This window comes from Tenebrio molitor, chromosome 7, assembly GCF_963966145.1.
Source record: "Tenebrio molitor chromosome 7, icTenMoli1.1, whole genome shotgun sequence".
Classification (NCBI taxonomy): Eukaryota; Metazoa; Arthropoda; class Insecta; order Coleoptera; family Tenebrionidae; genus Tenebrio; species Tenebrio molitor.
This window is the reverse complement of record NC_091052.1, coordinates 12,380,672-12,391,822: the sequence shown is the minus strand read 5'-3', so window position 1 is coordinate 12,391,822 and position 11,151 is coordinate 12,380,672. Positions and strand designations below refer to the sequence as shown.

The window sequence follows — 11,151 nt, the reverse complement described above, 5'->3', positions numbered from 1 at the left end:
ACAATTTAATGATTGATTGTCGTTGTCGTAAACGAGGTCATGTAAATGAGTTTCGTGTCGAAGCTAGGTGCATACGCAATTTGTTGTGTCAAGACGTGACGTAATCTCAGACAGTGGAAAAATTTGTCGTGCGCCTATGGATCACCGGTTCGCCGCCACTGGCAACTGTCACTCGTTGACGTTGACATTTATTTTGACAGATGCATTTAAGGTTATGTTGTGATTTTCCAATCAAAATAAACAATAAACGGAATTCGATTTTAAATAAACACGTACTCGACAAGTCAAAATGAGCTGAGTCGGGAAGAATGGATCATAACGGTGAAGAACAAAGGCGACTGCTTTTGAACCAAAACAATCCCGTCGTGAACAGTTCGGAGGAGGAAGAATGGTCGGACGACTTGAGCGAAGATTCATATTATTCTGACTCAGACAGGTGGATTTTACGTGAATTGTACAATTTTGGACGATTGTATTTTTTTTTATAGTTCGGTACCGGAATGGGAGTCGTCAGTACACGACGTAACGGGGGACTTGCTCTTCGTCGACTGTCACCCGTTCGTGACCCAGAACAACGTCGACAACACCAAACACAAAGAGCCGTTGCAGCCGTTTTCGAAAGACCAACTGAGGCGCAGCACACGGGGCAAGTTCCTCAGATTGATTCGCCGAAGGGAGAGTCAGAGGCACAGCAGAAGGTATCAGAAGAGTCAAGACGCTCTCGACTCTAGCACCACCAAAGTGAAATTCCACGACTCGCAAGAAGGCGAAGAGAAGGAAGTCATTTTAAAAATAAGCGATAGTTGTCGCAAGTCGGATCAGGGGGCGCTGTCGGAGCTGCTGTTGGGGGTCAACGTGGGCACCCTGTCGGACGGGAGTCGAGTCATGATCGCCGGTTTCGTCCCCGACGGCGAAGCCAAACACGAAAAAAACATAAAAATCGGTGACTGGCTCAAAAGCATAAATAACATTCCCGTCACTTATCAGAACTTGAACGGCGTCTTGGACAAGATGAGGGACAAACACGAAGTCCTGCTGAAGTTGCAGCGAGTGGCGGGGGTGGAAGTGACGAAGGATCCGCCAATTAACGAATTAAATTGTCAGTCGCGCTTTGTACGGGAGCTCGTCAATTTCAATAAAGACGACGAACAAGCGCTTCTCGACAAATTACGACAACTTCCGGTAGGGGTCGTTTATTTGAACACCGACAAACTGAGCGAAACTAGTGCCGAATTTGAAGACGTCGTCTATTGCTATCCGCGCCCTCCGCAAAAATCCCTCCTCTGCCAATCCAGAGGCATATTCATCACCCTGAACCACTTGATCCACGACGTCACAAAAACGACACCCCACGCCTCGTCATTTTTCCACAAAGACCAATTGTGTCACCTCACCTACACCAACTCCGACAGCAAACTCTTGCTCTTCATGTTCCCAGACTGTTGCGCTTCCCTTCGCGAAGCTCTCCTACTCTCCAAAGAAATAATCCGAATGTTTGCTTTCTTGTATGAAACTCTAGACAAGTGTTTCACTCTTGAGTCGCAACTCGATGATTTCTTCGCGCGATTCTTCACGAGACTGTTGAACGGTCAAGCCTGGACGACCAGCGACACCATCATCAATCGAAACTTCCAAGAGACACCGAGTCAGACTTGTTCGAGACAATTCGAGGAGGTCCTTCCGGCAGCACCGACGTTGCATCTCCCCAATGGGGCTTACATGCAAGTGGATGACGCTTTGACAGAACTGGAAGCCAGCGACTACAGAGAATGGGTACAATCGTCTGTTTCCAGTTTGTTTCCGGTTTAATTTCGATCCAATCAATTTAGAATGAAGAACCTTTAGATTGCCAAAGGTTATTCACCATTCTCGGAAGCGCTTTGTACCATTGTGGATATCTGCTGGCGTCACACTTGATGTACGAAGATTTGGTTGACGTCCACGTCTATTGCAAGCAACAAGGATTTTTCCATCTGTCAAAAACTGAGCCCGTAAAGACTCTAGTGTTGTGGAAGGAAGTTTTTCCATATTCTTGCAACAGAAGCGAAACTGCCAACGTGAAAATCCCGTTCGGAAAACGTTATTTGCTCTTGGTGGGCAGCAGAAAGGTAATCGGAACTACTCCGCTGTGTGACGACAAAAAGTACACGGGCGGAGTCACAGTTTACGTGATGAATTAATGAGCGACGGACCACGTGATATGTACTTTTCGTTAACTTCATGGTTGTTGCAGGATTTGTTGGCGGTGATAATGGAGGCGGGGGGATGCACCGAGCCCGCCGAAGACAACATGGGTCCCGACGCCTTCTACGTCGAGGAAGCCCAAGCGACTCTGGCCCACATCCAAGAACTCGGCATCCCAGAACTGGCGGACCGTTGGTTGGCGACGAATCCGGGGCCCCAAGTCACGATCCCCGAGACGTGCAACAAGCGCAAGTCCGACTTCTTGGACAGCTTGAGCAAGTCGATCTCCCAACACAGAGAACTGAAGAAGCCGGAAGTGACGTCGATCTTGAAGAGGCGGAATTCCGACCAAACTCTCGTCGCCCACTCCAGTTCGTTCTTTCTGGCGGAGGATCATTGTGAGGCGCTTTCGGAGGATTCCGGGAGTCAAGGGGGACACAGCGAGGTCAGCGACGACAACGCGAGGAAGTCGGGAAGGAGTCGCTATGACTCCGACGATTCGGACGTGGATGATTATGGGGTAGCGTCTTTAGAGGGTGGAGAGTAGAGTTGTAATGGTGTGTTTGCAGGATGGGAGCCAAGTGAGCAACAGCAGCTTCGACATGTCGGAATTGAGACAGACGATTTTGTCAGAAACTGAAGACATTCAGCCCCAACAATTGACGGCTGGAAAAGAGAATGTTTTGTTTTACTTCGTCCAGTTTGACTCCACAGAAGGTGTGCTCGTTTGTCCACCTGAATGCCGATTGCAGTCGCAAACAATCAACGGCATTTTGAACAGTTTTAGGAAATCATGTCACAAAATACACTCCCTGTTTCAAAATACGATGAGGTTTAAAGTAAGACGTGTTGTCAAATTTCGACTCGTGTTAATATAATCGATTGTAGAATATGCCGGCTCAAGATATGGCAAAGTCAGTTATGAATAAAAGTCTAATTGCCATAAAAGAACATGGCGTCATGTTCGAGTGTCCATTTTTGGACGACGTGGACAACAGAAAAAATAAAATCAAATATTGGGTCGTGGGGTTGGTGTTTTAGTAAATATCGTCAGGATCTGCCCAATTCACTGCATTTTTGTTTCAGGAGATTGTTTTATATGCCACATCCGAGAGAAGTTTACGTTTGTTATCAAGACAACATCCCTCAAAATATTATAGAGTTGGCGTTTAGGATTGACTTGAGCACCATGAATTGAAGATGTTAAAACATTATTTTTTACTCAACTGTTTTTACTGATATTGTGATGATAAATCCGTCCTTTTTTAATACATTTTTTAACAAAATGGCTTTCTATTTGGTAGCTTCAAGAGGGCAAGTGTACCAACCCCAAATAACGATGTAATTCAAGTTTTTGCCACCGGGAGCGCTTATTTAATAGGTTCGGCTGTCATTTTAAATAAAACGATGAAATTTGGCAACTTTATTTCTTGTAATTTTAAGCTGCGGTTGACTAAACAACACGAATATAATATACGTTTATGATAGAAATATATTTTTTGCTCTAACATAACTTATATAATAATTTATCACATGAGCGCTCTTGCGCTAGGGTTCAATAGTGTCAAATAATATTCTCAAGACTCCTCCAGCCATTTTACTACCATAGTGACCCTTCCAAAACTGAGTATCTCTGCCTTCATGTTGAAAAATTATCCTCCTGACTCCTGTAGGATAGTCCTTAACAAGAAATTCGACCTAGAATGGAAATTAAAGGACATGAAATACATACTACTGTGTGTTGTGCACAATACCTTGGTCCAACTAGAACCTGCCCACTGTTCAATTCGTTCTTCTTTTTTCTTGATAAACAAGGGTTCTTCGATCTGCTCATCAGAACTAATGCTGTCATGAATACTATCATCTTCTGGTATATAATCTGGATCTGCTTCATATGCTTCTTCAATATGTTCATCATATCCTTCTTCAACATGTTCATCAGATTCTTCCACAACATGTAAATCAGGACCAAAGCAAAGTAGTTCTTCTTCTGCCTCATCTGACTCAACTTCACCAGCATCAGAATGATCTGATTCAAAAGGTTTCTTCTCAGTTTTATCAGACCTGATCCCATACAGTTTACACCATAGATTGTACACACATCCACAATCAAATCTTCCTGCAAACCACTCACTCACTTCAATGTGTGGTTTGTACCTGTCCAAAATAAGTTGCATAATGTTGTTATTTTCAAATGAGATTTCTTGCAATTTGTTACACTCATAGTAAGAAGTGGCAAAACAGCTGGTTTTTCCATAAAATTCTGGAACATTACTTGGCAGCTCATCTGATCCACTTGGTGGATCTTCAACTCTGAATTCATCACCATAATTCATTATGATCTTCCAGTGCCTGAATCCTTCTTGTCCATTCCCATTTTTGATTAAGTTTTGGTCAAAATAATTTGTTGTCAGTGCACAATAGTACACATACCAGGGCAGCTTTTTTGGTTTCTTGTAAAAGTGTCTGTTATAAACTGTGGCCCAGAATGGATCAGATTTGATGATGTTGCACCATCTCTTGCAAACTAAGGCAGTCCTGAGCAGATCTTTTGGATCAACAAAACTCAGGATAATGGCCACTACTTCTTCAGGGAAATAAACGTTGTTGAGGTACAAACCGTTATAGCTGTCCACGGGAAAAACGTCGTGGAAAGTCAAAGGCCCAGCCATTTTACACTTCTTTGGTTTTTTGGTTGTTTCTTGCTCAGAGGATGACACACGCCTGAAATAATTTCCCATCTAATCGACGAAAATTACCGAATAGCACTGAACTTGACTTTTCTTTTCAATTGATCATTGCAGAAGTTGTTTTTAGCCTTGAATGAATCATTCTAAAAAAATAACTACATTTACTTGCAAGGACGCCTGGCGATAGCGTAAAATCAATTTTAACCGAACAAACTCTTACCCTTATCTTTTTCACAATAAATATTTTTTCATTGCACAAATCGTACACTCAAAAAATTAATTTTAACTTATTTTTGAAAGAAAATTTGAAGATAACATAAACATAGATAGCGCCACTATTTTGACAGTTCGACGGCAACTTGCCGTAACAACACTTAACCTATGTCCTATGCACTTAACCTCAAAGTTTTGTAAATGACTGAATGTGTTTAAAGACAAGTTTTAAATCATGACTGATGAAATTAAAGCTCTAGAGGAAGAGATTGCAAGCATTCAAGTGACTTTGCAAGAAAAAAAAGCACGACTTCTGCAGCTAAAATCAGAGGTGAGCATTAATGTTGCCTGAATTTGCGCTATGTTTGTGTTGTCCCAGGCGCCCCCTTGTCCGTATTCCGACATACTGTCATCTGAAGAAGTAGTAAGGTATAGCCGTCAGATGTTAATGCCTCAAATTTCCATGCTTGGTCAAGTTGCACTTAAAAATAGCCAAGTTTTGATTGTGGGGGCTGGAGGTCTAGGTTGTCCTGCTTCATTGTACCTTGCAGCTGCAGGGGTTGGTCAGTGAGTGTCACAATCTAAAAGAACTGTCCTGCATTATAAATGTTTTTAGGAGATATTCACATTGTGGATTATGATGAAGTTGAGTTATCTAATCTACACAGGCAAATATTACATCATGAAGGTGATATTGGGGTGCTGAAAGTTCACTCAGCATCAGATAAATTGCGAGAGTTAGTAATATCTTTTGTTAAAAAAATTAATTAATTTTAAAATGGGTGGAAAACAGTGTGGTGTCTGCAACTTGTTATTCACCGCGAGTATTAAGGGTTGCATACGTCACGACAATGTTGCTTATTTTTTTTTTATTTTTTAGCATTAACAGCAACATAAATGTTGTTCCCCATCACATTCACGCTAGCAGTTCGATTGTTGAACTTATAACGAAACACGCGTACGACGTTGTGTTAGATTGTAGCGACAATGCTCCTACTCGCTACTTATTAAATGACATTTGCGTAATTCACAACATCCCGCTTGTGTCCGGGAGCGCCCTACAAATGGAGGGTCAGCTCACAGTCTATCATTACAAAAACGGACCTTGTTATCGTTGCTTATTTCCTACGCCGCCTCCACCTCACACCGTCACAAACTGTGGAGACGGCGGAGTTCTGGGTGCAGGTAAAATTGATATATTTTTAAAATTGAAATCGCTTTGACGGCAATTGTTAGTGGCGGGGGTTGTCGGAGTCTTGCAAGCACTAGAAACCGTGAAAATTTTAACCGAAATGGACGGAGTCCTGTCTGGAAGATTGTTGCTATTTGACGGTTCGGGAACGAATTTTCGTAACGTGAAGCTGCGCCAGAGGGTTGCAGAGTGCGCAGTCTGCGGCGACAACCCCACGATCACCACCCCGATCGACTACGAACAATTCTGCGGGTCGAAAGCTCACGATAAGGTGAGATCTTGGCGGAGATTCTTCAGACATTTATCTCCCAGTAGGTTGTAGACATTGATATGTTAAAAGACGAAGAGAACGTTCACGTACAGAAGCTGGACCATCTCTTGAAGGAAGGTGTCGTGGTAGACGTGCGACCCGAGCTCGAGTTTGCCATGTGCAGGTTACCCAACACTGTTAATCTACCGTACGCGAGGATCAAGACTAACAAGGGTTTACGCGAACTGAAGGAAATTGTCAAAAGCGTTAAAAAGGGTAACGCGGATGATATTTTTTCTACATATTTGAAGGAAGACATTTTTGTTACAGTGTACGTCCTGTGTAGACGAGGAAACGATTCCCAAAGATCTGTAAAGTACCTCAGGGACAATTTTCCTGATTCGTCAGTGAAGTTTGTAAATGTCAAAGGTGGGCTCCACGCTTATTCCAAATTTGTTGATTCCACGTTTCCTGTCTATTGATGATTTGGTGTTTGCTACTTTCGTTATAAAATGTTGAGAATGATTAATAAACTATTTTCGAGAAAAAATGTTTCATTTCCTTTTACACAAAAAATAAATCAAAGGTCAATTGTTTCATTAAAAGATGGGAGAAATTTTTTTTGAGGTTAAATGTGAAGAAAGCAGTGAATTTTGGTTCATATAAAATGAGGGCTGTTTGTATTAGGGGAAGGTAAAGGGTTCATGGGGAGTCTTGATGAAAAACAGAAACGGATTTTTATTGGTAATACTTAGTAGTGTTGAGAAACGTAGATCTGAACTTGAACTAGAAGAAACTAGAATCTAGAACGTTGTCCTACGAAGGTACCAAAGTCTACACATCATTCATGAACCGAATCATTATTTACACAAGAGCTTCGTCGTAGATGATTAAGCCTCACATTTTACATTTCCTACAATCGGTGTACCCTAATCTATATCGTGCGATGATGACCTTTGATCGTACGGTCCCTATCGGCACCATCCTTGGATTTTTCTGATACCGATTCAGTACATCCACAGCTCACGTACGTGATGCTCGATTAAAATGGCGAAGGACCTGCGAATTGTGACCGTTTCGTTATGGGAAATAATTAAAATCCACTCTCTAACGTTCGTCTTTGGTGTCTGGATCATGTGCAAAATGTCGGCCAAGTGGGTGTGGGACCCAAAATCTTTTTTCACACTGCAACAGCGTGACACTCCACCGGCTTGTCTCGTCGACTCTTCCCTAGGTCAACACAAATACGTCAAGTTAAAGGTCAGTACAAATATGTCAGTACTTGCGATTTGGCTGTCCTTATGTGGTCTGCTGACCCTGTGCTGCGTGAAATGCAGAAAAAATTTGCCCAAAAGTGCCAAACTCGCGGCGCTTATCACCAAAAAATGAAACACATTTTCATTTAAGAGATTTTTTTTAGTTTCGCTCATCTACTTATTTACACTGACAGTTATAATAATTTTTTTTCCCTACCGGTTAGAAATGTAGGCTGTGGATACCTCATTTGAGGCATTTGAGGTGAGAAAATTCAACTTAATGTTTATGGTAAAACTGTACCAAAATACAAATGTCAAAAGTGAAATAAGTTATTGATAAATGAAAGCCAATTCAATATGTTAGATCAATGATATAAACTGGAAAATAAACAAATAAGCTAGGTAGGTGGATTACTTTACCCTGTTTATATCAAATTTTCGAACAAACGTCAAATCTTCACATGCGATGACAAGTTAATTAAACAAATAACCCAGCCTACTATTCAATTCTCAAAATTTTTGTTTTAATCAGGAATATAACTATCTTTTTTTGACTTTTTTCAACGAAGTTGTGCCGGTAGGAAAAAGATAGTATTCAAACCTTGTTAAGAAAGTGCCCTTGCAGACCTTAGGCACTTACAAACCTCGCCTACGGCTCGGTTTATAATCTTTGCCTGCGGTCTGCAAGAAAGCACTTTCTTACCTTGGTTTGAAATATACTATTGTCGGACTTTTTGTTGCATATTCATACTCCAAGTTATGTCACTGAATTATCGAATTATCTAAGTTGTATTTATTTTATATTTAACACATATACTCGTACTTTTTATCACAGTAACAAAACTAGATAGTTTATCTATGAGTTTTCACTGAGATTGACAAATAGTTGAAAGGTTAAATACTTATTGTTGATTCCTTCGTTGCAATAACACTTACGAGTACAGAAGGAATTTGCATTGTCCCTCACATTTTTTAGCGTCTGCATATTTTCCATAAAACTAATTAAACACAAATGATATCATTTTAAAATCCTAGACGATTTATTACAATTGGAATTAATTAAAAAATGTTTTATCTGAATACAAACTAAGTTAATGATTTTCATTAGGAAAGTTTCGATCAGACTGTAAACATTAAAAACTGATTATGGTTGTTGTTCAAAGAGTGTTAAAGATTGTGTTGGCAATTAATTGGCAAAAATTAGCACATTTGTCTAGACGACATTAAAAGAAGAAGAAAGCGAGACTATTTTGTGCTTTGGATTGTCAGATAATTTAATTGAATAATGTTTCAGGGTGTGAAGTTCCACTACGTCGAGTGCGGTTCTCGCGACCTGCCCTTGGTGCTCCTCCTCCACGGCTTCCCCGACTGCTGGCTCAGCTGGAGGCACCAAATCCCCGTCTTGTCCCAACACTTTCGCGTCGTAGCTCTCGATTTGAAAGGCTTCGGCGACTCCGACAAGCCCTCTTCGCGTAAAACCTACCGGATCGACATGATTCTGGAGGAACTGCAACAACTGATAATCTCTTTGGGAGTGTCCAGTTGCACCGTCGTGGGCCACGACATCGGCGGCCTCCTCGGCTGGTGCTTGGCCCACCAGTTCCCCGAGCTGGTGGACAAACTGGTGGCGGTGTCTTGCCCTCACCCCAACGTCTACAGAACCAGCCTCCACACCTCCTCGAATTACCGCTGGCTCAACTTCGTCCAACTGCCCTATTTCCCCGAGGTGGACGCCTTGCGCGAAGACGTCAAGATCATCAGTAAATACCACAAACACTTGCCGCCCCACGACACTTATCTCGAGGCGTACAAGTACGCGTTTTGCCGCAAGGAAGACTGGACCGGTCCTTTGAATTACTTCAGGAATTTGTTGTTCATCGAGGTGGCGGAAAACTCCAGGACGATACAAGTCCCGGTGGTGTTGATCACCGGAGATAGAGACAAGTTTATCAAGTTGGAGAGCATCGTCAAGTCCACCGATTATTGTGAGAAGTTCCAAGTGAAGATTGTGGACGGGGCTCGACACTTCCCTCATCAAGAGCGCCACCAGCAGTTCAACGAGATTCTGTTGAAGTCTCTGGTGAAGAAGAAGAGCGTCGAGGATGGGGGTTTGGAGAGATCTGCGTCGAAGGGGATCGTGAACAGGATGTTCGGGGCCGTTAGCAGTACTGTTAAATATGGCAATTCGGTGTTGGACACTGTGCACAAAAAGACTAACGGAGTGGTTGGAAGTATACCAACCATCAATCTGTTAAGTTATGCCAATATTTATGACAGAACTGACAGTTGAAGAGTGTATGTCTGTGTTTTGTACTAAGTAGGTAGTTGTAATTGTCTCTCATATTTTAAGAACCAATCATATCCAAATGTTGTGTCCGTGAATACGTCTTGATCTCTTGTATGTCTGTTGTTAAATGTAGGAAAACCAGTGAAATTGAAGCAGTTTTTGCTGTTTAACACAAAACAACACACTGTTTTGATAAAGGTCCTGTGGGTGTGATAATACAAAAAACTGGACCGCTTCAATAAAAAACCTGACTGGGGAAGACACCAGATGATGAGATTACATTACACTTTAATAGAAATCTTCTAGTAATACTGATAAGACTGATAACAATTGAAAAGTCTTTATTTGGTATATTTTTACCACAGCTTTTATTTTGTTATGGATACTCTTTAGACACTTTTGTAGATCTTACTTCTAATTCTCGAGGTTCTGTGGCCACAGTTAGTATTTTAATTTAAGCAGAAATGGCAACTACATTTTGTGTACCTACTAATAAGATCTATAAACGTGCTTTTGTAGATCTATAAGTTATTACGTGTGATAATAAGTTCTCTTTTTTATAATTCTTGTATTGTTGATGAAATAAAATTTTATATTGATCGATTGGGCTTTGATTTCCTAATTTTAATCTTCCAATGCTTCATTCACCTGTTGTTGCCACAAAAACAACTTCAATAAAATCTCTTTTGATATTTATTATTTGCTTTCATCGATAAAAACGTACCTACTGACAAATTGTGATGCTGAAGATCTGATTCTTGTAATTTCTTACTTTCAGAGTGTAAGTAAAGTTAAAAAGATTAAAAAAAAAACGAAAAAACCGTAGGTAGGTAGGTATACTCAATTTCATATAAATGTGCATCTGAGCAAGCCATGAAAATCTGATTTTCTGTTGGTATTAAAGCTAAAGCTAGTGACTTTTTTCAAAGTTGCTTACACTGCGCGAGCCCGATTTGACTAATTTTTCAGTTTTTGTTCATTTTAACATTGTTGATTTCAAAAGCAATGTTACGTCTTTTTACTGATAAAATTAAAGTAATTCTTATTTGTTTTTGTCTTTGTATTTTTACCAAGTAAAG

At 41.0% G+C, this 11,151-nt stretch overlaps 4 protein-coding genes across 5 annotated transcripts; 3 read left to right on the top strand and 1 right to left on the bottom strand.

The window, feature by feature from the left end:
• The first annotated feature begins 62 nt into the window (after positions 1 to 62).
• in (protein inturned) lies at positions 63 to 3,470 on the top strand. Its single transcript, XM_069054370.1, has 7 exons — positions 63 to 436; positions 489 to 1,773; positions 1,830 to 2,108; positions 2,234 to 2,704; positions 2,754 to 3,023; positions 3,073 to 3,212; positions 3,271 to 3,470. Exons 1-7 carry the CDS (start codon positions 309 to 311, stop codon positions 3,380 to 3,382), a joined length of 2,685 nt encoding a protein of 894 aa, XP_068910471.1. The 5' UTR covers positions 63 to 308; the 3' UTR covers positions 3,383 to 3,470.
• Positions 3,471 to 3,592: 122 nt separating this feature from the next.
• On the bottom strand, positions 3,593 to 4,925 carry LOC138135608 (F-box only protein 6-like). Its single transcript, XM_069054378.1, has 2 exons — positions 3,939 to 4,925; positions 3,593 to 3,882 (listed from the first exon to the last, which is right to left on the bottom strand). Exons 1-2 carry the CDS (start codon positions 4,923 to 4,925, stop codon positions 3,733 to 3,735), a joined length of 1,137 nt encoding a protein of 378 aa, XP_068910479.1. The 3' UTR covers positions 3,593 to 3,732.
• Positions 4,926 to 5,276: 351 nt separating this feature from the next.
• Positions 5,277 to 7,095, top strand: Uba4 (Ubiquitin-like activating enzyme 4). Of its 2 annotated transcripts, XM_069054375.1 has the most exons (7): positions 5,277 to 5,418; positions 5,467 to 5,650; positions 5,704 to 5,824; positions 5,968 to 6,272; positions 6,324 to 6,550; positions 6,595 to 6,805; positions 6,860 to 7,094. In XM_069054375.1, the coding sequence occupies exons 1-7, from the start codon at positions 5,323 to 5,325 to the stop codon at positions 7,009 to 7,011; spliced, it is 1,296 nt and encodes a 431-aa protein (XP_068910476.1). In that variant the 5' UTR covers positions 5,277 to 5,322; the 3' UTR covers positions 7,012 to 7,094. The 2 variants fall into 2 exon arrangements, with proteins under 2 accessions (XP_068910476.1, XP_068910475.1); XM_069054374.1 differs by having other exon boundaries at positions 6,595 to 7,095.
• A 139-nt stretch (positions 7,096 to 7,234) lies between these two features.
• Positions 7,235 to 10,672, top strand: LOC138135607 (epoxide hydrolase 4-like). The gene is made up of 2 exons (XM_069054377.1): positions 7,235 to 7,789; positions 9,080 to 10,672. Exons 1-2 carry the CDS (start codon positions 7,577 to 7,579, stop codon positions 10,073 to 10,075), a joined length of 1,209 nt encoding a protein of 402 aa, XP_068910478.1. The 5' UTR covers positions 7,235 to 7,576; the 3' UTR covers positions 10,076 to 10,672.
• The last annotated feature ends 479 nt before the right edge of the window (positions 10,673 to 11,151 follow it).

Bases quoted from the DNA above. Each gene is read 5' to 3' on its own strand.
- LOC138135607 (XM_069054377.1), top strand. From the start codon at position 7,577: ATGGCGAAGGACCTGCGAATTGTGACCGTTTCGTTATGGGAAATAATT. The intron at 7,790-9,079 runs GTCAGTACAAAT...ATAATGTTTCAG, and splicing joins ACAAATACGTCAAGTTAAAG to GGTGTGAAGTTCCACTACGT.
- in (XM_069054370.1), top strand. From the start codon at position 309: ATGGATCATAACGGTGAAGAACAAAGGCGACTGCTTTTGAACCAAAAC. The intron at 2,109-2,233 runs GTAATCGGAACT...TGGTTGTTGCAG, and splicing joins TCTTGGTGGGCAGCAGAAAG to GATTTGTTGGCGGTGATAAT. The intron at 3,024-3,072 runs GTAAGACGTGTT...AATCGATTGTAG, and splicing joins AAAATACGATGAGGTTTAAA to AATATGCCGGCTCAAGATAT.
- Uba4 (XM_069054374.1), top strand. From the start codon at position 5,323: ATGACTGATGAAATTAAAGCTCTAGAGGAAGAGATTGCAAGCATTCAA. The intron at 5,651-5,703 runs GTCAGTGAGTGT...AAATGTTTTTAG, and splicing joins CCTTGCAGCTGCAGGGGTTG to GAGATATTCACATTGTGGAT. The intron at 6,273-6,323 runs GTAAAATTGATA...GGCAATTGTTAG, and splicing joins CGGCGGAGTTCTGGGTGCAG to TGGCGGGGGTTGTCGGAGTC.
- LOC138135608 (XM_069054378.1), bottom strand. From the start codon at position 4,925: ATGGGAAATTATTTCAGGCGTGTGTCATCCTCTGAGCAAGAAACAACC. The intron at 3,883-3,938 runs GTATTGTGCACA...TTTCCATTCTAG, and splicing joins CAGGTTCTAGTTGGACCAAG to GTCGAATTTCTTGTTAAGGA.